Here is a 25,201-nt window from a genome sequence, read left to right on the forward strand (position 1 = left end):
GGAGGGTAGAGGCTGACTATCCACAAAATATTACTACCACATCAGCTCTAGATTATTAAATATGGTTTTCTGTGGGCGAGCAGATAGCATATGTTCTGTATCAGAAGCTCAAGTTGATGGAAGCTTTTAAGCAGAGGCTGGATGGCCATTTGTCAGGGGTGATTTGAATGCAATATTCCTGCTTCTTGGCAGGGGGTTGGACTGGATGGCCCTTGAGGTCTCTTCCAACTCTTTGATTCTATGATTCTATGTGGTCTATCTAATGCAATTTTCTGAATCAGCACCCTAAATAACCAAATAGTATCTAAAGTTGACCAAAAACTGGTTTGGTCCCTGGTCAAATAAAGGTTGGGAACCCACAAATCTCCCAACCTAAAAGAGTCATTGTAAAATGTGGATACTCTGTGGACAGATTCCTAATTGACACTTTTAACAACAGTCAAAACACAAAGTAGTTGCTTTTTTAAATCATTTATTTCACAAATGGAAATCAATGCTAACATAATGAAACAAAGTCTTGGTATCATCCTCTGATTATGCTCCAACACCACCTTTCCATCTTGTACAAAACAACACAGTTGATCCATCAAGTTCAAACAATGTTTACATCTCATACAAAGCCCATGATCATAAGTCTTTGTGCTTACTAAGAGCTTTTGATGGAAGTTATTTTGGATAAATTACTTTGTGGCTCAAAATTCCAAGCAAATCTAAAAAGTAGTTTCTATGGAAACATATTGTAGCTAAGTTTCCTAAACTTGTGTTCTGTGAGCTGAGGATATTTAACCTTCAAAAGAGTACGTGAACAGTGCCAAGAGTTACACACTGACTTCGCTTGATCCCAACTATCTGCTACTGTTATCATAGGCATGGCTCTAAGGCAGATCTTGGGCTTCTGTAAAGCTGCTCCCCATCTCAAGCAGCATGGCTCCAAGAATACTACCAACTTCTCCTTCAGAGTTTTGCATTTGAACAAAGACAATCTTATAACCCCACTGCACTTTACTATAAGTGGCCAGCTTCAGATCAGTCCCTGAAACAGATTTCAATGACAGCATATTATTTTAGTCAAAGGCTCAAATGAATTTCTTACAAAGGTTCACTATAATTGCAGCCAAAATAGATTTATTTATTTACAGTATATTCCACCCTCCTCACCCCACAGGGGACTCAGGGCGCATTACAATACACATACACACAGCAAACACTTAATGGCATAGACATACAACATATATAGACAAACACAGAGGCAATTTAACATCCAGCTTTCCGGCTTCATGAGGGTATGCTCAATTTCAGACACAGGGGACCTGCTGCTTCATTGTCTACTTGTGACACTCTGTCCTTGATTGAGTACTTCCTCATTCTTACTCACACTGCTGGAAGGTTTTATGGTGTCGTAAATTAGTTAAATTAGCCTCCCCGCATAAAGCAGTACCTAAAATTCCTACTTGACAGATGCAACTATCTTTCAGGCTGCATAGGCCAACAGCAAGCTAGACTATTTATGGTTGGAACCTCACTCTGACCCAGGCTGGCTTCAAACGCATGACCGCTTGGTCAGTAGTGATTTAATGCAGCTGGCTACTAACTAGGTGAGCCACAGCCCATTCCTATTGATTGAAGCCTATTCTACCTTACTTATTTATCCAAGCAGAAACCTCATAGCTATTAGCAGCTTGAAAAACCCAGTTTTGGAATATAGTTAAATTATAAATGTTCAATTCTTGCCTCTATAGAGGAAATAATTTAAACTGAATTCCACAAGCATCCTAATGTATGTGCATGTTTTCTGCCCAAAAGGTACTGGCTCATTGATAAAAAACAAACTTTTGAGAAATACCAGAGCCAGTGAAGAGGAAGAATAACTTCCCATTATTTAAATTTTCAGCTAGACTGACAATGGATGGTTGCCCTAGGTCATGTCACACACACACACACACACACACGAGAGTGTGCAGTGGCAGCCCACCTGCCAATGCACAATAGTGAGGAATGGAAGAAGAGCTAACTGGAGTAACATCAGTTAAGTACAAAGCATTCATTACATCTTCTGTTGTGAAAACTCCTCCACGCTTTAAATGTTGGGTCTCTCTCTCTCTTTGTTTATTTATTTTGCTGTGGGGAAAAAACAAAGAAATTATTTAGAAGCAATCCTACACATAAAACACATTGTAGAAATCTAACAGTGGCACTAACTTTGAATAACTTTCTTCCTACCCTGAAATACTCCTTGCTAAAGTGGTAGCACATTAGGATTTACATGTTTGTCACCACATGCAGATGTCACAATAAATCATACCTACAAATCTCCCTATTATAAAGCTTTCATAAATCATTTGGGGGTAGTAAATCGGAACAGCAATATATGCACACCTTGCCTTTTATTCATTGTTCTTACCGAATTGTGTCCTATAGTACATGCTGCTCCCAATTGAGGGCCCTTCCACACAGTCAAATAACCCAGAATATCAAGGCAGAAAATCACACAATATCTGCTTTGAACTTGGTGCCATATATTCCAGTTCAAAACAGATTATGTGGAATTTTGTTCAGCAATATGGAAGGGGCCCTAGATTCTTAGAAATTTTACCAGTAACGTTTCCCACCTTCTACATTTTGCAGCAATCGGAGAACTCAATACTGATGAATATGTACTCAAGATTCACCTGGCAATGAACTTTCCCTATTACTCATGCTATTTTGACTGAGTCATTTGTAGTCTATTCACGTGTAGCTGATCATACCACTTACCCAGGTGCTTGAGTTTTCAGAACACAGTCATGTCAGTGCCCCCTTTCAAAGCTGTTGATAAACATGCAAGTATTCATGTTAAAAAAAGAGAGTAAAAACTCATTTTATCTTATATTCCATTAATAATCTGACTCATATACTTGCTTCAACGGACAAAGAGGACAACAGCAATTCTAGATCAATGTTATGTAATATTCCAGATATCAAATATATGTCATGTTTGTTCCTCCTGACAGGATCCAGAGGAAAGTGCCATCCTCTCCTCTGGGTTTAAAAGAGAATTTCTCTACCCCTCTGTGTTGGCCACTTAAAGCACCACCAGCTTTAAGAGGGCAAAGCTGAAAAGGGGGAAGCCTATACAATCCATATACAATACTCTTTCATTATACCAGGGTTGGTCAAATTTGAACTATGTGCAGACACCAGGGCTGACTGTGCCCAACTCAGTCCAGAAGGCATAGGGTCATTCTGCTATAGTTTGGACCCCTTGAGTTTTTAGGCCCAGAACAAGCTGTTTTAAAAACAGAAGTAAACAGGAAACAATTTCAAGAATACTTATTGTTAAAAGAGCTCTCTTCAGAGTGAAGACTATATAGTAACACAAAGTTCTGTCTGGGCGTGTTGTCCATTTCATATCACTCACTAGTCTTCATTTCACTTTAGGAACAATGCTTTTAGTTGAGGTATTTCCACATTTTTTCTACTCTTTACACCAAAAAATCCAAATAAATCCTCACTTCTGAATAAATACAAAGCTATCTTCCTCCCCTCTCAACCCTGCACCTCCTTTTAGTTGTTTTCTTTATCACCCATTATTTCACTAGTCTGCTCCTCTTATGATCATGGATTTATCAAATAAGAACAAGTTCTGCCCTATGTAATCCAACAATTTGTGGAGCATACCCAAAACCTTTTGGGTGGAAATGAGTAATTTCAGGCAATGCACTAAGTACAATGTAAAATATGGCCAAAATAATGAGTGCACCAGAGTAATATGCAAACATTCAAAGCAACTGCTATGTAGAACCCAAAATATACAGTACATTTTGGTATACTGTTCCATTATCAAGGCAGACTCTAAAAGGGGGCCTAGACAGAGATGGATAGTCCATTTTATTGGGGACGGGGGTTGAAGGAGGACAAGCATTACCCCCTCCCCCACTTCCCATGTCATGATGGTTATTACCAAGACAATGACATGGGTGAGGGGAATAACAGGAAAACAGGAGGAAATGGTTTTAATCCTTCAGCATGTACCCCCCTCTCCGTAAAATGAACTATCTTTCTCCGCCCAGATAATGGAACAGTACCTAAATTTTAATATTGGGGAAAGAAACAAGAGGAAAAGAAATACACGTAGCAATGCTAAAGTAACTTATTTTCAGTGTCAATGTGCACTAACCCTTTTCCCCACCAAGTGCTACAGAATTGCAACTCCTATCCAAGCATAGAGTATAAGGGAAAGGTAGCATACAATGGATTGGGCTTAATCCAATCTACAGACAGCAATCCGGCATTACTACGAGTTCTGGATCTGCACCTAGACCAGGCCTGTGTTCCTACAAGTATTTAGGACTTTAGCTTCCTGAATTCCTGACTATAGGACAAACTGGCTGGGGCTTTTGGGAATCCATGTCACAAATAACCAGAGGACCACAGGTTTCCCTAACTCTGTCTTTCAGGCAGTTTGGACTTCAGCTCTCAGAATCCCTGTTATTGTATTTTTATTATATATATATATATACACACACACACACACAACTTGTATTTTGTGTTAGGCACCCACCCAAAATTCAAGAATGTTTAAACAATGGATAAGGTAGCATCAATTAATAAGATTGGGATGATTGCATACAGATTGGTTATATTTATTTAAAACATTTATATTCTGCCCTTCTCACCCCGAAGGGGACTCAGCATATACGGCAAACATTCAATGCTGGGACAAAAATTCATATACGCATACATAAACATTAAAAACATTTATCTCAATATTAAAATACACTATTTAAAACAATCTTGGTCATCTGTGTGAAATCTAATCGGCCTGGTAATCTTTCCTATTGCTGCTTTATTGCCCTGTTCCGAAAGCTTGGTCCCACAGCCAAGTTTTTACCATCCTTCTGAAGGACAGGTGGGAGGGGGCCGATCTGATCTCACCAGGAAGGGATTTCCATAGCTGGGGGGGAAATCACCAAGAAGGCCCTGTCTCTTGTCCCCACCAATCGCGCCTGTGACAATGGCAGGACTTAATCTCTGCAATGGTTCATAGAGGGAAGATGGGAAGAGGGTGGGATGGGGGTTTAAAGGGGTTATTCATCAAGATATACGGTAAAGGGATGCACAATTGGAACCTGTATCCTAGCCATAAAAATTGTAAACAGTTTTTGATGTTATCTTTTAGATGGCTAAGGTTCGTATTGTATTGTTGAAATTGTATTGTTCGTATTGTATTGTATTGGAGAAATTAATAAAAATTAAAAAAAATAAGGGGAGATGCATTCAGACAGGCAAATTGGGCCGGGGATGTTTAAGGCTTTATAGGCCAAAGACAGCACTTTGAATTGTGCCTGGTAGCAATTCATTATATACAATTATATAAGTCTAGTGTGGTACAAAAGAGAGGTAGCACAATGTAACGACACGGAATAGTCTTGTTTATATAAATACTAATCGATTAACAGTTAAATTTGTAGACTTTTCTCTTTAAATAATAATTAGAGAAACTATTTGAATGAATTGTTGCTTCTGTAAACCGCCTTGAATCGCCTGCAGGCCGAGAAGGGCAAATATAGTAAATAAATACTATATATTTATTTTTGTATACTGAGAAGTATACAAATATAGTAAGTAAATAAATAATCTGCCATGAACCATCAAGATTAAAAGGGGGCATCTGCACCATAGAATTAATGCAGTTGGACTCCTTTGATTGCCATGTCATGGAATCACAATTGTACTTTTACAGCATCTCTCGCCTTCATTGGCCAAGAGAGTTCCAACTCCCAGGATTCCATAGCAGTTAAAGTGATATGAAACTGCATTAATTCTACAATGCAGATGCAGCCCAAAACAAGCCACCTCTGCTCCATAAGCAACAGCTTTTCTCCCCTTTCTCTTGCCCTCTTGGCCCTCCCTCCCACCTTGATTTGCACAGTCAATAAGCTCAGCACGGAAAGCAACAATGTGACCACACACTCACCCTCTAAGAGACGGAAAAGGCCGACTGCGTGCCTGCAGGGAGTTTATATAGTGCCAGGCAAATCCCGCGAGATTTGATCCCTCTGCGCGCGCCCCGTGGTTAGCGCTGGTCCCAGATCGAAGAGACGGGAGGCGGGAGCAAGAGCGTCCTGTCCATCCAATCACGTGGCGCCCCTGCTCTAGCTAGAGATTTCATTGGATGGAACGGAGAGGCTTGCGCGCGCTGGGGTGGGACGAGGTGAGTTTTTTGGGCGGGAAGAAGCTATTCCATTCTTTGAATTAGAAAAGACTATTTAAAATGCTGATGACTGGAAATTATTGGATTTATAGCACAATTCATTCCAGTTACGGCAAGCGATGTCAGTCTTAAGCCCCCTTCCACACAGCTGAATAAAATCCAACCTTACTTGCTTTGAATTGTGTCCAGAGGAGGGCGACTAAAAGGATCAAGGGTCTGGAGAACAAGCCCTATGAGGAGCGGCTTAAAGAGCTGGGCATGTTTAGCATGAAGAAGAGAAGGAGACATGAGAGGAGACGTGATAGCCATGTATAAATATGTGAGAGAAAGTCATAGGGAGGAGGGAGAAAGCTTGTTTTCTAATTCTCTGGAGACTAGGACGCTGAACAATGGCTTCAAACTACAAGAAAGGAGATTCCATCTGAACATAAGGAAGTTCCACTGCTGAACATAAGTTCAGCAGTGGAACTCTGCCCCGGAGTGTGCTGGATGGCCATCTATCGGGGGTGCTTTGAATGCAGTTTTCCTGCTTCTTGGCAGGGGGTTGGTCTGGATGGCCCATCAGGTCTCTTCCAACTCTATGAGTCTAACTGGGTTATATGGCATTGTGGACTCATAACTCAGTTCAAAGCAGATATTGTGGGATTTTCTGCCTTGATATCCTGGGTTATATGGCTCTGTGGAAGGGCCCTAAGGAGCTGCAACATATTTGCAATGCTTGAAATTGCAACTTGAAAGGTCGGGAGGAACTTCTTCAACACTGTAACAGGTTGCTTTGAGACAAATTGCAGATTTCTGTTTGAGGGTTACAATTGCAGTCAAAACAACCCGGCTTTGTTCTGGCTACATTTAGTGTGTTTGAAAAGGGCCTAAAGGTCCTTCCAGAGAGGCCCTATATCCCAGGATCTGAGCCCAGCTTTTCTGTTTATCCCAGATTATCTGGCAGTGCGGACACATATCCAGTTTAAAGCAGAAAATCTGGGATCAGATCCTGGGATATAGGGCCTGAGAAAAAGGGCCCTTCCACACAGCCATATAACCCAGAATATCACGGTTGATAATCTGCAATGGCCCTTTCCACATACCTGTATAAACAGGATTATATGGCAGTGGGAACTCAGATAACCCAGTTCAAAGCAGATAAAGAGGATTATCTGCTATTGTTGTTGTTCATTCGTTCAGTCGTTTCCGACTCTTCGTGACCTCATGGACCAACCCACATCAGAGCTCCCTGTCAGCCATCACCACCCCCAGCTCCTTCAAGTTCAATCCAGTCACTTCAAGGATGCCATCCATCCATCTTGTCCTTGGTCAGCCCCTCTTCCTTTTTCCTTCCATTTTCCCCAGCATAATTGTCTTCTCTAAGCTTTCCTATCTCCTCATTATGTGGCCAAAGCACTTCATCTTGGCCTCTAGTATCCTTCCCACCAATGAGCAGTCGGGCTTTATTTCCTGGAGGATGGACTGGTTGGATCTTCTCGCAGCCCAAGGCACTCATGATGTTCTATATTATATGGCTGTGTGGAACAGCCCATTATCTGCTTTGAACTGGGTTTTCTGAGTCCACATGGCAATATAATAAAGTTCAATGCGGATTTTATACAGCTGTGTGGAAGGGGCCAACCATGGGCCCGTAAAACCACCTTTGCATAATGGATGGACCCAAATGCCAAAGAATGAGATCTTACCTGGCTGCTGTGACTTTTCATACAAGTATATTCAGCCCTTCATATTCACAGAGTCTATCATCCATAGCTAGATATTTATTTATTTATTGGTCATTTTATATAAGAGATACAAGTTACTACCACATTCTATTGTCAAAGGCTTTCATGGCTGGAATCACTGGGTTGTAGGTTTTTTCAGGCTATATGGCCATGTTCTAGAGGCATTCTCTCCTGACGTTTCACCTGCATCTATGGCAAGCATCCTCAGAGGTTGTGAGGTCTACCACATTGTCTAACACAATTTTTGTTCCTGGGTTATGAATTTCATTTCCTAATTGGTTCTATCGTAAAAACATGGGACATTTTGCTATTGTTTTTCAATTAATTAACTCATAGGGCCCTATATCCTACAATCTGATCCCATGTTCAGATTATATGAGTCCGCACTGCCAGATAATCTGGGATAAACTGAAAACCTGGGATCAGATCCTGGAATATAGGGCCTGTCTGGAAGAGCCTAGAGAATCTCAACCAATTTAACACCATTTGTGGCAGCCACAAAAATTAAGGTTTTTGGAGTATAACAACTACTTTCAAAATAAATACCACACAATTAAACAGGAAATAACACTTTCAAATTAGGAACAAAAATTTTAAAATTTTGTTAAGGTAAAGGTAAAGGTAGTCCCCTGACATTAAGTCCAGTCATGTCTGACTTTGGGGTGTGGTGCTCATCTCCATTTCTAAGCCGAAGAGCCAGCGTTGTCCGTAGACACCTCCAAGGTCATGTGGCTGGCATGACTGCATGGAGCGCCGTTACCTTCCCGCCGGAGCGGTACCTATTGATCTACTCACATTTTGCATGTTTTCGAACTGCTAGGTTGGCAGAAGCTAGGGCTGGCAGCGGAAGCTCACGCCGCTCCCCGGAATCGAACCTGCGACCTTTCTATCAACAAGCTCAGCAGCTCAGTGCTTTAACCCACTGCACCACCAGGGGCTCCCAAATTTTGTTACATAGTGTTATATGACATTTGGCCCATAATCCTTGCAAATATTATTTCATAATGCACTAGTAAAAGAAATCAAACTGCCACCTTCATTTCAGAGACTTTTACTTTTTAAATGTTGTGCATAAAAATGTGTGTAAGGTAAATCCCTGGTAACCTATTTCTCTCAAACCTAAACTACTCTACAGTGCAAAAGTGGCCTCCAAATCTGGAGATCAACCAATAGAAATACAGAAACATGTCTGAGAAACAGATATGTTACCCTGCCACAAGTTTTAGCTAATTTCTTGTTTCTGCCACCTTTTGGGATTATATGAAAAGGATTAGTTGTAATGCAATGCATAGCTAATGAACTGAGTTTGACTTGGTGGGTCACAATCTGTAATAGCTGATACCATCACGTAATCAAGTTACTTTGAAACACTGAAGCAATATAGCTGCCAAATGCTATAAATAACCCATTCAAGAAATTAAAGGCATTATTACTACAATTTGATGTGGGACCATGAGTCGCTGTAAATGCACAGATGTATTAGTAGCTACAAGTATAGGTTTTGTAACATTACACTGAAAAGAGCGCATGTTCGGTTGTCCACCCACATGCTGTCACAATAACCCACTATTTGACTTCTACAGTGGATGTTCTCTGCAATTAACAAATCCTGGAAGGGAAGGAGTGCACGCGGAAATAATATGCACATTACAAAAACAGAAGCATCATTTTGCATTTCAATCGCCAGGCCTTCATTGAAAGAACCAAACTTATTTTGGGACTTTTCAAACAGATATTATGCACCCCCTTTCCCGGGTGGTGGCAAGTCTCTAGCGCAGTGCTCCAAGATCTAATCTGAATGAGAGAGAGAGAGAGAGAGAGAGCATGCATACTGATGACTTAATTATGCCATTATAATATTTGCTTTATATGCAGCCAAGTATTGCAGAGGCAAATGTGCACTCCTATGGGATATGGAGCCATGTCATCTTCTTCAAGATGTGGTGTATTTACTGTTCCTCAATCTACAGGTGGTGCCTGGGTTTAATCTCTGCTACAGTCACCTTCCATATTTAGTTCCCTTCTTTTAAAAAAAAACATCAGTTGACTATTACTGCTATTAGCAAATGCTCATCAGCATGATCTCAATCCACTTGTATTCCACTTTTCCATACAATTGAGTCTCAAGGAGGTTTGCAGAATATTAAAATAAGAGCAGATGAAAACATGCAGAGATGAATAGAAATGTAAAATGTTATTTTAAGAAACAATTATGTTATGAAATTACAGTTTTAATACATTAAAAGTGTATATGTGTGCATATATATGGGTGTACACATACATACTAATTAGTATATATATCTGAGTGTTTTCATCCCTTTCTCTTTTCCTCTCCTCATACCTTTCTTTGTCTCATTCCCCTCATACACATGTCACTTTTTTCCCAGTGACATCACAGAGGGACACTCCACCTAGCCATAGCCAATCCAGTGAAATGACAAAGGACCACTTCACCTGGAAACAACCTTTGTGGTACAGACAGACATATGTATGTGTGTGTATACATTGTATATACTCGAGTATAAGCAAACTCGAATATAAACCAAGGCACCTAATTTTACCACAAAAAACTGGGAAAACGTATTGACTCGAGTATAAGCCGAGGGTGGGAAATGCAGCAGCTACTGGTAAATTTCAAAATAAAAATAGATATCAATAAGATTACATTAATTGAGGCATCAGTAGTACAAAATGTTTTTTTGAATATTTACATAAAACTGTAATTTAAGATAAGACTATCCAACTCTGATTAAAGCATTATTCTAACCTTCAATGTAAATATGCTTACATATCCTTCCAATAATCACAATAGTTTATTTTAACTATACATTTTGGGGAAATGTGTGTATATGAATAAGGAAAAGTGGGAAAGACTGGTACCAGAGAGGAGGAGAGGAAGATGCGTGTTGCACGAGAGAGGAGGAGAGGAAGGAGAGCTGGATTGTTGTGCAGAGAGGTGAGGGTCCAGGCAGGAAGGCGTGGGGCTGAAATAAGCCCTTCTTTCAGTCCCATGCCTTCCCACCAGAACCCTCACTGGAGTATAAGCCGAGAGGGTCTTTTCAGCCTTAAAAAGGGGTTGAAAAGTAGACTTATATTCGAGTATATACATACATATTATGCCCATTGCATGCAATTCCCAGTAGCCTTTTAGAATAGGAATGTCTTAATTTGCTGATAAGAGAGAAGCAAGGAAGGGGTCATCCTATCCTGCCCATTTTACTCTTCAGCAGTGTCTAGTAAGGAAATGACACTGGAATGTGGTTTGCTAGCAGCCAAATGAATGCAAAGCTGGGGTGAAAATTGCTGGAAGAAACATTAACAATGTCAGATATGCAGATGACACCACTCTGATGGCTGAAAGCGAGGAGGAGCTGAGGAGCCTTCTAATCAAGGTGAAAGAAGAAAGCGCAAAAGCTGGGTTGCAGCTAAACATCAAAAAAACCAAGATTATGGCAACAAGAATGATTGACAACTGGAAAATAGAGGGAGAAAATGTGGAGGCCGTGACAGACTTTGTATTTCTAGGTGCAAAGATTACTGCAGGTGCAGACTGTGGCCAGGAAATCAGAAGACGCTTACTTCTTGGGAGGAGAGCAATGTCCAATCTCGATAAAATTGTAAAGAGTAGAGACATCACACTGGCAACAAAGATCCGCATAATCAAAGCCATGGTGTTCCCTGTAGTAACCTACGGATGTGAGAGCTGGACCTTAGGGAAGGCTGAGCGAAGGAAGATAGATGCTTTTGAGCTGTGGTGCTGGAGGAAAGTGCTGAGAGTGCCTTGGACTGCGAGAAGATCCAACCAGTCTATCCTCCAGGAAATAAAGCCCGACTGCTCATTGGAGGGAAGGATACTAGAGACAAAGTTGAAGTACTTTGGCCACATCATGAGGAGACAGCAAAGCCTAGAGAAGACAATGATGCTGGGGAAAGTGGAAGGCAAAAGTAAGAGGGGCCGACCAAGGGCAAGATGGATGGATGGCTTCCTTGAAGTGACTGGACTGACCTTGAAGGAGCTGGGAGTGGTGACGGCCAACAGAGAGCTCTGGCGTGGGCTGGTCCATGAGGTCAGGAAGAGTCGGAGACGACCGAACAAATGAACAACAAAGCAGCCAAATACCATTTACAATCAGTCTGTCACATTCCCTGGAGTTAGAGGCCCAGGATCCTTATAAGAGTTAACACCTGAATTTTTTTAAAAAATCAGCTTTTTGACCTAAAAGAACACCTATCTTGGAATCTTTGAGTGTTCCAGCATGACTATGGTCAACTTCCACCAAAGGTTGAACATAGAATTGCACTGAAGGACCTAAAGATTGTCCAGATTAACTTTATGCAGAAGTTGCTCATAGAGTTTAACTGGAGGACGTATACATTACTCAAGATAATGTTTTCATCAAATCCGCAAATAATGAAATCTTCAAAAGTCAAGTGTGCAATTTAGGAAGCCTGACTGTACTTCAGAGGACAACTCCAATGAAGTTAGTATAACTATGAATATGAGAAGATTGAAATGGTGCTCTGTTTTTAGGAATAACCAGCCTGCTGTTGCATGTGAAGGCTATTGTTCCAGGGTTATTCCTCAGCCTTTGATATTGAGAGGAGTACTATTTTGGGAGATTTTGTTTAGCTCTCGTGGCTAATAGATGTCTGCCAGGCATTTCTCTAAACCCTTTTTCCCACAGGCAGTTTAAAAAATAGATCTGCCATCTTTGTCTTCTCTGCTTAATTGCATGTTTTAGCAAATTGGCAGTAAAGAAGGGAGACCATATGATTGTGGAAAATATTAACATTTTCTGTAGCATTTGGCCCTATTATATGACTCCTGGGCTAGTATAATTCATGACTACTTCTCTGAATGCATTACCCAGGGATGAGGTCACAGCTGCAGCCTTACTCATGGTTTTATATCATAGGAGGCAGGGAACATTTTTAACCAATTAACAGCTATAATAAAGATAAATATTATATATGCAAAGGTTGCTGAGCTCCACATGCAAAGACAGCTTCATTTTGACTTTCTTTACAAAGGCTTTAATTTGCATCAGAAATACAACTTTAATGAAGTGCAATTAAGAAGCAAGGTAGCAGAGCTCATGGGATATGTTATAAGATAATCACACTTCACAGCGTATCTGTAGATAAGTGGATTGACTGTAAAATGATCTGATAATTATGTAGATATGAAATAGATCTAATAACTTGTCTGTATATAACTTTATTCCAATGTCTCAATGTTGTTAAGTAATTGGTAATTGACTGTTTTATCTGATAAATGCAGGCAAATCCACTTTTGCTAACTACAGTACTGCTAACTCTCAAATAAGGAATGCTGCACAAAGGAAGATAGACTTTTTGAACTGTGATGTTGGAGGAAAATTCTGAGAGTGCCTTAGACAGCGAGAAGATCCAACCAGTCCATACTTCAGGAAATAAAGCCCGACTGCTCATTGGAGGGAAGGATATTAGAGGCAACGATGAAGTATTTTGGCCACATAATGAGATGACAGGAAAGCTTAGAGAAGAGTATGATGCTGGGGAAAATGGAAGGAAAAAGGAAGAGGAGCCAACCAAGGGCAAGATGGATGGATGGTATCCTTGAAGTGACTGGCTTGACTGAAGGAGCTGGGGGTGGTCATGGCTGACAGGGATATCTGGCATGGGCTGGTCCATGAGGTCACAAAGACATTGTGAAGGGGACCTTCTCATAACTGGAGGAGGGAAAAAGGGGAAGGGAAGGGAGGGAATAAGGAAAAAACATGGCTGAACGAATAAACAATAACAACAACTCTCAAACTGAAGAAGGAAAAGAAAGGGGAACAAACTCTGCATTTCTCTTCTCATTATTGAAAGCACTTGTTTTATCCCTTCATGGCACAAGTTCTAATGTCTACTTATTGATGCTGTCCATTGAACTTTTCAGAGCCTGAGAAAGTTACTTTTTGTGCTATAACTTCTAAAACTTGCAATTAGCATGGCCAAGAGTTGAAAAACAGGCATCGGGTAATGAAAGTTAATGTATAAACATAATAAAAGTGAAAATATGTATGTGTGTCTGTGTTGCTGTGGTGTCCACTTGCACAGATAGGCTTCTGCCTCCACAAACAGCTATAGCTCCCACTACGCAGGAAACACCAATGGCCCTCCCTCCAATGACATTGCAGGTGAGTGCCATGAACAAGAAGCCTGCCAATGTCCTCCACAAACACAATACTGCCCAGTACCCAAGTGAAGGCTTTTATACAGAGACAATTTCATCCTAGATTTTCTCTTTTTCCTCCACCACAGACATCCCTGTGTTTCTTACTCTCTCCATTGGTGTGGAATTTGCATGACCCCGCCCACTATCTCCACCAAAGATGAAATTGGACCAAACTTGGCACACAAAGCCCCCAAAATTGTCAAAACAATACTGGAGATCTTTGGGGGAAAATCACCTTGATTTGGAGGAGTTGTAATTCAGCTATATCCAGAGAGCACTGTGAACCCAAACATCGATCGATCTGGACCAAACTTGGCACACATACCTAATATGCCAGAATTTGATTACTGGAAGGGTTTGTGGAGAAGTGAACTTCCTTTCTGGGAGCTGTAGTTCACCCATAACCACAGAAACTTTGACCTCCACTGAGGATGGACCTGGACCAAACTTGGCATACAGAACCGCCATGACTAACTCAACCTACTGGAGGGTTTGTGGAGACTGACTCACCATACTGGGACTTGTAGTTTACCCTACAGCCAGAGAGCACACTGAACCCCACTGATGATGCATCTAGAGCAAACTTGCCCAACATGTAGAATTTGGCCCTGTTATATGACTCCTGGGCTAGTATAATTCATGATTACTTCTCTGAATGTATTACCCAGGGATGAGGTCACAGCTGCAGCCTTACTCGTGGTTTTATATCATAGGAAGCAGGGAACATTTTTAACCAATTAACAGCTATAATTAAGATAAATATTATGTATGCAAAGGTTGCTGATCTCCACATGCAAAGACAGCTTCATTTTGACCTTCTTTACAAAGGCACTAATTTTTGGGGGTTAATTTGGGATGAAATCAGTAGTACTTAATCCACAACCTTACGCATTTTGTACAATTTAAAAACTGACTTTTTCAAATAACCTGGGCAATGCTGGGTACCTAAGCTAGTTACCCAATAAAATGTAGTATATGCTCAGGATACTATACAAGGAGATAGTTCAATTTTTAATTTCAGAGAAACAACAAGAGAGAGAAAAATTAATGTTTACAGAAAAGTATTACAAAAACATTTACCAATCATCCAATATTTTATTGACATATCCAGTGAAATTGATATGCCAATATTTTGTAAAATAACCAATATTGGAGTAGATAAAACCTATTACTTTACTTAGATGATCCTCATTGTCTAAGTAGGATTGTCTTCCAAGATCGGTGTACTGGCGGGGTGTGTGTAGGTGACTGTGGAGCCCTATTCTTCATCTGCATGTTCTCCCACAGTGAGAGCATTGGTTTCCAGGTGGAAGGCGGTCCCGGTCAGGGTTGGCTTGATGAGCCTTCCTCTTGGCACATTTCTCTCTTTCGCCCTCCATTCATGCCTCTTCAAATTCTACAGCACTGTTGGTCACAGCTGACCTCCAGCTGGAGTGCTCAAGGGTCAGGGCTTCCCAGTTCTCAGTATCTATGCCAGAGTTTTTTAAGATTGACTTTGAGCCCATCTTTAAATCTCTTTTCCTGTCCTATTACTTTGATCCAGGTAACTGATGATAAAAGCCTGTATCTGTTTCTGATCACTTTTGACAAACTTCTCCCAACAAGATATTTTTGTTGTTGTGTGCTTTCAAGTTGATCTGAGTTATGGTGACCCCCAAGGTGAACATATCACAAGGTTTTCTAGGACTGGGAGCATGTGACATCCAGTGGTTTTCCATGGCCAAGCAGGGAATCAAACCCTGGTTTCCAGAGTCATAACCCAGTGCTCAAACCCTGACACTCGTACTAGTTGTCTCAACAAGACCTATTTATCTGTTTCTGACCATTCTGACTATGCTCCTGGTCAGCAAGTTGCTTATTGCTCCACTGTTATTCTGCTTACCTGGAGAAAAGGAGCTGTGAATAGTTTTTAAAATCAAATGTTGATGTTCCAAGTTATCATGGAGCACTGGTCATCCCATCTAAGTGGGGTGGGAAGAAAAAAATTGTACTTGAAACATTCAAAGCAATGATAGTTAAGGTAGGCATTGTTAGGGTCTCTTCACCTTTATCACAGCCACACCACAAAGTAGAAGTCTTCTGGCAACACCTTGGTTGGTAGCCAAATGATAAGCAAACTAAAATGAAATGTGATCAGACTTCTTTTGACCTTGCCCTAAATTATGCAGGCACAATTGTGTTACACATAGTTCTTTTTGTTTTGCCACAAAAGGGAAACAGAGGACTGCTTGTTTGCAATAATGGGATACAATGGGAACAGTTTTCATGCTCTTATACTCCCAGCATTGTTTTGAAAACTGGCATTTCTTGCTTTCCCAGCTGATAAAAAAAAAGAACAGGTGGGCTGCATGAGTTTTATGGTCCACAGGAATCCTGCAGCATTTTAAAAGATTAACGAACTATGAGGGCCTAGATGTTTGTGTGTTAGTTCTTGTTTTGGTTCCATTCCAGACTGATATTAAAAATGCAACTCATTCAGTAAGCTATAAAAAGAACTTATGTGATCCAGACCACGGGGGGGGGGGGGGGTGGACCGATTCCTCATTCTACAAGGATTGTGAAGACACAACCCACACCATTCATGGTGAAAAACATCTAAACCAGTTGGCTCCCAAATTACGGCCATCCCCATGTTTTGGACTTCTGCTCTCCAAATTCCTTACTGTTTTGGCTGGCGGTGGCTGCTGAAGCACAAAACATTTGGAGGAACAAGTTTGGGAATGATTGATACAAACAATAATGGAAACTATGTGGAATCATGAAGAAGGAAGTGTACTGTCAAAAACACTGCTGAGTTGGAATTCTGATCATCCTTTAAGCATTATCCATGCTGATAGTGTAGATAGAAGCAGCATCCATCACCATCTGGTTCTATATAACATCACTCACAACAACAAAGATGCATTTATTTGCTCATCCTTCAATGTGATTTATACCATCCTGTGTCAGCAATGAATGCCAACATGGTGTAGTGCAGGGGTCCACAAACTGTTGGAGGGCTGGATTATAATTTGAAAAAAACATGAATGAATTCCAATGCACACTGCACATATCCTATTTGTAGTGCAAAAATTACTTAAAAACAATACAATAATTAAAATGAAGAACAATTTTAACAAATATAAACTTATTAGTATTTCAATGGGAAGTATGGGCCTGCTTTTGGTTGATGAGATAGGGTTGTTGTTGTTGTTGTTGTTGTTGTGTGCTTTCAAGTCATTTCAGACTTAGGTTGACCCTGAGCAAGGACTGGGTAAATGACCTTGGAGGGCCGTATCTGGCCCCTGGACCTTAGTTTGAGGACCCCTGGTGTAGTGGTTTGAGCATTGTACTATGACTCTGGAGACTAAGGTTTGAATTCCCCCCCAATCATGAAAACACACTGGGTGACCTCACACTCTCTCAGCCTTAGGGAAAGGCCAAGAAAGTTCCCAGTTTGATCAAATCTTAGCAAGAAAATTCAATTATAGCGTCACCTTAGGGTTGCCATAAGTCAGAAACAACTTGAAGGCGCATAAAAATATGTCAGCAATTCCTCTCTGTACTCAGCATTGGGCAAACAAGGCAGTATCTGTATAAAAAGTAGATGGGCACACATGTGATATTATAAATGGCAATACTGTATTGCAAATGCAGAACATTTTTTCTGAATGTGCTATACATGCCTTCAAGTAAAAATTCTGGAACAAATAAAGTTTCAAAGAAAGACAGTAAAATTGGGATATATTGAATTAGGATATTTTCACAAATTATAGTCCATTGGCAGAGATATGGCTAAGGATAATGTTAAATTCATTAATGCATATGTCCTTACATCCAATTTTCCACACATCAACATTTCTTGATTCAAGGAAACTGAGTATTGGAAAGCATACTTACTGCTTTTACATTTTATAACTCAGACTAACTGGGCAGACCTGTTTCATCTTTCAAAACTGTTTGAAGATTTATGGCCAGTGTCACCGATTGCATCTTTCTACATCCTACGACTAGGTAACTCCAAATATACTTTGATATTACCTTGTCAGTGTGTTTGAAGAAATCAAGTGAAATTTATAAAAAGCTCTTGCTAAAATAAATCAGTCTTAAAGGGGTTACTAGATTCCTTGCCCAATTTATCTGTCTGTCTGTCAATTGATCAACTGATCGATCAATCTTCAGCTTAGAGTTTAGTATCCTGGATTTCTTTATTAAATATGGAGAAGAATCTGGAGTTTCCTCTTCTTTGTAGCCAACATAGAAATTGGATATATTCTGTATAAGTTAGTGAGAATTTTGCAGCTTAGCTATTTCTGTGTGCTTATGAATAAGCCTGACATAGGAAACAGGCAAATTGACATATCTATATTTAAGAGAATGGTTATACAAGCAGAACCCAAGTTACATAAAGGTTGGTTCTGTAGATTTGTTCTTTAGTTGAAAGTGTATGTAAGTTGTAACAGGATCATTTTTAAAGTGTAACTCCAGCCCATATCTATCTATCAGCTTTGGATCACATAGGGAAGGGTTAACACTCCTGTGGTGTTTGTTTTGCTGTCTGTACCCCTGTTCAGAAGATTTGACCTCACTTTCTTTCCCCATTGGATTTTGAAAAATTTGGTTTGTGGAAACAAGGATTGGCGAAAAAGCTCCTTTTCCCCATGATAACTCTTCCAGGAGTTGGATTTCTCTTCCGAGGGATAGATTTCTCTCACTTCCTGTTGTGTCCACCCCTGTTCTTAGAAGCCCCGAGTGGTGCAATGGGTTAAACCATAAGTCAGCGGTTCGAATCTGGGGATCATGGGTTGAGCTCCCTCTGTCAGCTCTAACTTCCATGCAGGGACATGAGAGAAGCCTCCCACAAGGATGGTAAAACATCAAATATCCAGGCATCCCCTGGACAATGTCCTTGCAGACAGCCAATTCTCTCACATCAGAAGCAACTTGCAGTTTCTCAAGTCGCTCCTGACTTGAAAAAAAAAACCCAGTTCTTAACTGTGAGTAATTTGTAAGTTGGATGTTTGTAACTCAGGGACTGCCTATATTCCCGATCAACTTCAACTGAATGTTTATTATGCATAAATCTGAGAATATTTGCATCTAGATGTTAAATAAAACTTGCTCCTTATTTTTGAAAGATCATCTAGCAAGATTTGAATGGCAGCTGCAGCCCTTTTCACAAGTTACCCTTCATGCATGAGGAGTGAGAAACACAAACCCCTTCTGTACAATTTCAAATATTCCTGTTCACTCTTCATTCCATGGCAGTTTTTAATTTTGCAAGAGAGTGCACATGTTGTTTGAAGCAATGAAAAGGAATATGAAGTTTTTTGGTCCATGGTGTTAAATTATGGCACACTCCCATATGCTAATCAATGTTTGATACTGCTGTCAAAAAATGATGAATATGCATGTACAGACAATAATGAATATCCATGTGTGAAACAGACCATTGAGAGATGCATGAAACAATGTGTATCTGTGTGCAAAGCAAAACTCTGCAAAATCGTAACCATCTCTTGTAGCACCAAATAAAACAGCAGAAAGTCCCCTGGCACTGTGGACTTTACTTGTTCTTATGGAGTTTTATTCACTTCATGGACTTCGTGTTGGTTTGTAAAATCTAAGCCAGAATTCAGAAAATGTGGCCACGAGGCTGGAGGTATTGTAGAAGATAATTGCTAAATAGATCATCTTTCCAAGCCCTGCCAAAGCTTAACAAAGCTTCATTTTGTGTGGACTAGATCCATGGGTTTAGAAAAGGCAGAGGAACGAGAGACCAGATTGCCAATATCCGCTGGATAATGGAGAAAGGCAGGGAGTTTCAGAAAAACATCTATTTTTGCTTCATTGACTATTCTAAAGCCTTTGACTGTGTGGATCATAATAAACTGTGGCAAGTTCTTGGTGGGATGGGCATCCCAAGCCACCTTGTCTCTCTCCTGAGGAATCTGTACAAGGACCAAGTAGCAACAGTCAGAACTGACCACGGAACAACAGACTGGTTCAAGATTGGGAAAGGCGTACGGCAAGGCTGCATCCTCTCACCCAACCTTTTTAACTTGTATGCAGAACTCATCATGCGATGTGCGGGGCTTGATGAATGCAAAGCCGGGGTGAAAATTGCTGGAAGAAACATTAACAACCTCAGATATGCAGATGACACCACTCTGATGGCCGAAAGCGAGGAGGAGCTGAGGAGCCTTCTAATCAAGGTGAAAGAAGAAACCGCAAAAGCTGGGTTGCAGCTAAACATTAAAAAAAAAAAACCAAGATTATGGCAACAAGAATGATTGACAACTGGGAAATAGAGGGAGAAAACGTGGAGGCCGTGACAGACTTTGTATTTCTAGACGCTTACTTCTTGGGAGGAGAGCAATGTCCAGTCTCGATAAAATAGTAAAGAGTAGAGACATCAGACTGGCAACAAAGATCTGCCTAGTCAAAGCCATGGTATTCCCTGTAGTAACCTACGGATGTGAGAGCTAGACCTTAGGGAAGGCTGAGCGAAGGAAGATAGATGCTTTTGAGCTGTGGTGTTGGAGGAAAGTTCTGAGAGTGCCTTGGACTGCGAGAAGATCCAACCAGTCCATCCTCCAGGAAATAAAGCCCGACTGCTCATTGGAGGGAAGGATACTAGAGACAAAGTTGAAGTAATTTGGCCACATCATGAGGAGACAGCAAGGCCTAGAGAAGACAATTATGCTGGGGAAAGTGGAAGGCAAAAGGAAGAGGGGCCGACCAAGGACAAGATGGATGGATGGCATCCTCAAAGTGACTGGACTGACCTTGAAGGAGCTGGGGGTGGTGACGGCCGACAGGGAGCTCTGGCGTGGACTGGTCCATGAGGTCACGAAGAGTCGGAGACGACTGAACAAATGAACAACAACAAGATCCATGTCTAAATGGACCTTGGGCAAGATTGTTTCTGTTGGCTCCCTCTTGAAGGTCAGAAGATTTTTTTGAGGTTATATGACAGCAGCAATAGTCAAACTTCGAAGGTGATGAGAATTACAAATGTAATTTTCCACAATGCTCTGGAAAGTCTGACTTTGTTGTGATGCCATGCCTAGCCCTCCCCCATGTCAATAAAATAGATCTGTGAAGAGCTCACAATGCTTTGGAAGCCGGTGTCTTGGAAGTTGGATATCAATTGATAATGGGTTAGTGGCATGGGTAATAGGCAATGTCCTCTTCTGAAAGAAGAATGGGGGAAAAAAGAATTGCAGATTTGTAGTCTTATTACATACACTCATTTGGAAGTTCTTTTTCACAATAATTCACAATGAGGGTGTTGTGTGGTTTCAGGACTGTATGGCCGTTTTCCAGCAGCATTTTCTTCTGATGTTTTGTGTTCTGCACTGAAGATGCCAGCCACAGATGCAAGTGAAATATCAGGAGAAAATGCTTCTAGAACACGATCATACAGCCCAGAAACTTCTTATACGAAAGCTGAATGGAACAACCTGAGGATCACAACCAGATACAGTGAAGACATCTGCTCTTGCGCTATGCTACTCTGCTGCTGAGTATGCATGCCCAGTGCAGAACACATCTCACCACACTAAAACAGTGGATGTGGCTCTTAATGAGACATGCTGCATTATCACAGGGTATCTGCGCCTTCCACCACTGGAGAAATTACACTGTTTAGCTGGTATTGCACCACCTGACATCCGCCGGAAAGTGGCAGCCAATAGTGAAAGGACCAAAGGCAGTGACATCTCCAGCTTGTTTGGGCATCAGCCAGCATGTCAATGACTTAAATCAAGAAATAGTTTTCTAAGATCTACAGAGACATTCGCTGGAACACCTCAGCAAGCGAGAGTCCAAAAGTGGCAGGCTCAAACCCAGAACCTCAACCAGTGGCTGATACCAAATGAGAGACTCCCCCCTGGGCACACAGAAGACTGGGCAACTTGGAAGGCGCTGAACAGACTGCGCTCTGGCACCACAAGATGCAGAACTAATCTTAAGAAATGGGGCTACAAAGTGGAATCCACGACATACGAGTGTGGAGAGAAGCAAACCACTGACCACCTGCTGCAATGCAACCTGAGCCCTGCCACATGCACGATGAAGGACCTTCTTGCGGCAACCCCAGAGGCACTCCAAGTGGCCAGATACTGGTCAAAGGACATTTAACCAACTACCAAATTCGCAAAATCTGTGTGGTTTTTTTTCTTTTTCTTTTTAATCTCAGTGTTTTGTTCTGCTCTGTTAGAATTGTAATACAATGGTTGCTGATGACACGATAAATAATAAATAGTTCACCTACAATCACAGAGCATTCTGAACCCCACCAACTATGGAATTGAACCAAACTTGGCACAACAGAAAATACTGGAAGGCTTTGGTGGGCAGTGCCCTTTGGTTTTGGAGTTGTAGTTCACCTACATCCAGAGAGCACTTTGGACTCAAACAGTGATGGATCTGGACCAAACTTGGCACGAATACTCAATATCCCCAAATGTGAACATTAGTGAAATTTGGGGAAAATAGACCTTGACCTTTGGGAGTTGTAGTTACTGGGATTTATAGTTCACCTATAATCAAAGAGTATTCTGAACTCCACTAACAATAGAACTGGGCACACAGAACCCCCATGACCAACAGAAAATACTGTGTTTTCTGATGGTCTTTGGCGACTCCTCTGATGCCCCCTCACGACCCCCCCAGGGGTCCTGACCCCCAGGTTGAGAAATGCTGCTCTATGTACACATAATAAAATACATAACAAAAGCCAATAATTATATATAGTTAAAACATTAAGTCAATATAATTAAAAACTGCTAACAATACCAGTCTAGTGGCCATTATCTAGCTGAATTCTGTGGTTGGAGACTCCATCAAACTTATCCATAGTCCATTATCATAGTCATTGTCATCATTGCCATTGTCCGCATAGTTACTCAAATGCCTGGTCCCACATCCATGTTTTTAATTTCTTTCTAAAGGAGAGGAGGGATGAAGATAACCTAATTTCCCTGGGGAGTGAATTCCACAGGTGGGGGCCACCACCAAGAAGGCCCTGTTCCTTGTCCCCACCAAGCCCGTTTGAGACAGAGGTGGGGCCGAGAGCAGGGCCTCCCCAGAAGATCTTAAGCTCCAAGATGAGACATAGAAAGAGCTACGTTTGGACAGGTACACTGGGCTGGAACCGTATAGGGTTTTATAGGTCAAAACCAGCACTTTGAATTGTGCTCGGAACTGGATCGGCAGCAAGTTCAAAGCAGATATTGTGGGATTTTCTGTCTTGATATTCTGGGATATAGTGCTGTGTGGAAGGGCCCCTACAATTAAATAGTCATAACTGCCATGTATTCATGATCTTGATGTAGTGCCTTTTGGGGACCTTGAAAGTCTCCCAAATCCCACTTACTGGTAGGCAGCTGTTGGTATCAATATGGAGCTCTCCCCCTGTTGATCAGCCATCCCTCAGATGGGAGGGGAATTCACCTACGTAACTGGTGGACTTTGGGGAAAATAGAATCTTGACATTTGGGAATTGTAGTTGCTGGGATTTATAGTTCACCTGCAATCAAAGAGCATTCTGAACCTCACCAACGATAGAATTGGGCCAAACATCCCACACAGAACTCCCATGTGGGCCACAGCAAAGCGTGGCAGGGGACGGCTAGTAAACTATAAATATTGTGAAATTATGGTTTGTTTCTCATAGTGACACCCCACCTGAGTTATACTCAGTTTTTGGGCGAATTTTAACACACCAAGCTCAAAAGGTTGCCCATCACTGGCCTAAGACAATTTGGGGTCTCCTGCAACAGGGCAAACGTTGTCAACAGACAGCAGGCATCAAGTGGCAAGGCCTCATTAGATGTAATTGTAGAAGAAGCCTTAATTATTATTTTTTCTGGAGGAACTCAAGCCAAACCCAGGCCAAGGTCCCTTTCCCCCTAAAACTCTTCTCCTCTTGGGTGCCCCAGTGGGTGGGACCATCCCCTTTGGCCTTCCGCGCCTCCCCATTGGCTGCCTCCCTCCAATTGGGCCAAGCGGTTGGTTGCCGGCCACGCCACTCGCGGGGATTGACCTTCCCTTGTTTTCAATGCCGCTGTCAAAGTTGATCACTGGGGCGCTGCTCGGCGATGGAGAGAAGGGAAGAGGAGGAGGAGGAAGAGGAAGGAGAAGAAGAGGAAGCGGGAGAGGGGGATTAGTAGTAGTCCAGTCCTAGCCAGGACACAGCGGATCCCTGTAGATCTAGGCGATCGGTTCAGCAAATAAGGAGAGGGCTAGGGAGGCGGCGCAGTGGAGAGAGAGGAAGGAGCAGCCGGCAAAGGCAGAGAAGGAAGGGCTGGAGGCTTGGCTCATCCCTCTCTCTCTCTCTCTTCCCGCCGTCTGATCCTCGGATCCCCAAGCTAGAGCTTTCCTCCTGCCCCTGTCTCTCTTTCCTCCTCCTCTTCCTCCCCCCCCCCCTTCCCCCAACCATGACCGTTTCGGGTTTCACCTCATAAAGATGGCGGTGGGGGATCGCTGCAACCTTTAGACTCATGACTGTCAGAAACATCGCCTCCATTTGTAATATGGTGAGTACTGGAGGGCAAGGGCTCTGCTATGATTCTTTTTGGGAGGAGGAGGGGGATCGGATTTTGCACAAAAAGCAGGAGGTGGGGCTCCTTCTTGCCAGATTTCCAGCACCGCCCTTTTCCTGAGAGTAAGGGGCCGCCCAACCCTGAGGAGTCCTCCTTGCACAAGGCAAAACCCCGCCTTTTCCAGGAATGGCCCCTCATAGGTGGGATCTGCACTCCAAACCGCCCAGAGTTATGTCTCTAAGGGTGCATCTGCATTGTTGAATTGATGCACTTTGGCACCACTTTTCACTGCCTTGGCTCAATGCTGTGGGATCTTGAGAAATGTAGTTTGACAAGGGCCCCTTTCCACATCTGTATAAAACTCCACATTATCTGCTTTGAAGTGGATTATATGCCAGTGTCGACTACAATAACTCAGTTCAAAGCAGATATTCAAAGCAGGTTTGGAAGTGATCCTGGACTCATCGCTGAGCCTGGAACCCCAGGTCGTGGCGGTGGCCGGGAGAGCTTTCGCACAATTAAAACTTGTGCGCCAGCTGCGCCCGTACCT

At 41.9% G+C, this 25,201-nt stretch overlaps 1 protein-coding gene, 1 long non-coding RNA gene and 1 other non-coding gene across 4 annotated transcripts in view; 1 reads left to right on the top strand and 2 right to left on the bottom strand.

The window, feature by feature from the left end:
• Positions 1 to 1,098: 1,098 nt before the first annotated feature.
• Positions 1,099 to 24,658, bottom strand: LOC132776642 (uncharacterized). 2 transcript variants are annotated; one of them, XR_009631624.2, is made up of 4 exons: positions 24,567 to 24,658; positions 5,957 to 6,227; positions 2,755 to 2,805; positions 1,099 to 2,118 (listed from the first exon to the last, which is right to left on the bottom strand). It is a non-coding gene; the product is annotated as an uncharacterized lncRNA (long non-coding RNA). The 2 variants fall into 2 exon arrangements; XR_010910012.1 differs by lacking the exons at positions 5,957 to 6,227; positions 24,567 to 24,658 and having other exon boundaries at positions 2,755 to 4,480.
• LOC132777407 (small nucleolar RNA SNORA26) lies at positions 2,973 to 3,090 on the bottom strand. The gene has a single exon (XR_009631689.2). It is a non-coding gene; the product is annotated as a small nucleolar RNA SNORA26 (small nucleolar RNA).
• The window catches only part of USP46 (ubiquitin specific peptidase 46), a 42,094-nt gene continuing 41,022 nt past the window's right edge, over positions 24,130 to 25,201 (top strand). The window contains exon 1 of the mRNA XM_060778517.2: positions 24,130 to 24,645. Within this exon, the coding sequence (XP_060634500.1) occupies positions 24,610 to 24,645 (36 nt within the window). The 5' untranslated portion in view covers positions 24,130 to 24,609. The remainder of the gene's footprint in view (positions 24,646 to 25,201) is intronic.

Source organism: Anolis sagrei, chromosome 5 (genome assembly GCF_037176765.1).
Source record: "Anolis sagrei isolate rAnoSag1 chromosome 5, rAnoSag1.mat, whole genome shotgun sequence".
In the NCBI taxonomy this organism is placed as follows: Eukaryota; Metazoa; Chordata; class Lepidosauria; order Squamata; family Dactyloidae; genus Anolis; species Anolis sagrei.